The sequence below is a fragment of the Morone saxatilis genome, unplaced genomic scaffold (assembly GCF_004916995.1).
Source record: "Morone saxatilis isolate NCDOM2014 unplaced genomic scaffold, NCSU_SB_2.0 Contig18, whole genome shotgun sequence".
Taxonomy (NCBI): Eukaryota; Metazoa; Chordata; class Actinopteri; family Moronidae; genus Morone; species Morone saxatilis.
In genome coordinates this window covers 27,837,951-27,839,373 of record NW_023339740.1, presented here as the reverse complement: position 1 = coordinate 27,839,373, position 1,423 = coordinate 27,837,951, and the positions used below count along the sequence as shown (strand labels likewise).

At 39.0% G+C, this 1,423-nt stretch overlaps 1 protein-coding gene across 1 annotated transcript in view; it reads left to right on the top strand.

Moving 5' to 3' along the window:
* matn4 (matrilin 4) overlaps window positions 1-1,423 on the top strand; it is a gene marked incomplete at its 5' end in the record, with an annotated part of 26,089 nt that overhangs the window by 18,246 nt on the left and 6,420 nt on the right. Inside the window, 2 exon segments of the mRNA XM_035662170.1 lie at window positions 33-135; window positions 703-825. Coding sequence (XP_035518063.1) covers window positions 33-135; window positions 703-825 — 226 coding nt within the window.

Sequence of the window (1,423 nt, the reverse complement as noted above, 5' to 3'; positions counted from 1 at the left end):
TGTGTTATTTAGCCATTGACCTGTGCGCTGAGGGGAAACATGACTGTGAACAAATCTGCGTCAGCGCTCCCGGCGTCTTCACCTGCGACTGCAACGAAGGATACACACTCAATGAGGACAAGAAGACCTGCACACGTTAGTCAGGCCCTCGCACAAATACACACATACACAGCTGCACACACTCCAACAAACACACGTTTACAGTGAAAGTAAATTGCTCCTGGTGCAACTATCCTGCAGCCTGTTCTTTGGAAGAAGTATTTTTCATTCATTCATTCATTTTGCTAATCAGTTAGCAGTTGCTGCTTCCAGCTTCTTAAACATAAAGACTTTTTCTGTTTCATGTCATTGTAAAGGAAATCCTTCTGGACTTCATTCTTCTTTGGACTGTCTTTGGACTGTTGGTCAGAGTAAATAAGGAGTTTAAAAACATTACTTTAGACTTAATTCGATCTAAAACATAATGAACAGATTATTTAAAAGAGATATATCTTTACTGTAACTGCAGCTCGTAACTTTCTCCACTGGGTCAGTAAAATATTTCTTCTTGTGCTTTCTAATTAATTCAAGTGTTTTTTGATCCTCTGGCTTCACTTGCACTAATGCATGAAGACACCTAGAAGCACATACACGCAGAAACACAACCCAAACAATCACACACAATGTTCCAAATAACTGTGTGTGTGTGTCTGTGTTATTTAGCCATTGACCTGTGTGCCGAAGGAAAGCATGACTGCGAACAAATCTGCATCAGTGCTCCCGGGGTCTTCACCTGCGACTGCAACAAAGGATTCAAACTCAACAAAGACAAGAAGACCTGCACAAGTCAGTGAATTTCACACCATCATGTGCTTCTCCTCAGCTTATCTTATGTGTGCTCTCACTCTTTTATCCCTGATTTCAAATGTACGTCAAGTTAATTTTGTTGTCTAAAATGTCTCCAGATCTGATTGTTATTATTTGATAGAGACGATGGAATTGAAGGTTCCAATACAGAGCATTAACTTTCAACTCTTGTCCCTATTTGGGCTTTTACATGTAGAGTGTAATTAAAAGATACAGCTTTCAGGATCATAATACCCCAATAAACTCCAGATATGGAATACAATAAAATATACACACCACAATACACCAATACACCAATACACCTTAGTAATTTAGAGCATAATCAACTAATAATGAGTATGGCTCTGGTTTTTCTTTTAGCCAGCACTCAACCTTTGCTGTAAAAGATTTTACAAGTGAAGGGAAAATAGGAAACTATCCAGAGAGCCACTAACTGCATGCATTCATCACTGAATATGTATCTATAACCTCTCTACGGGTTAAAAGAGGCTCTAAAGAAGCTGTTTTGACAGTCACTGTCACTGAGCTGAATCAGATGTTATTTTCCCATCAACAGCCACATTTTCAGAGCTTATCT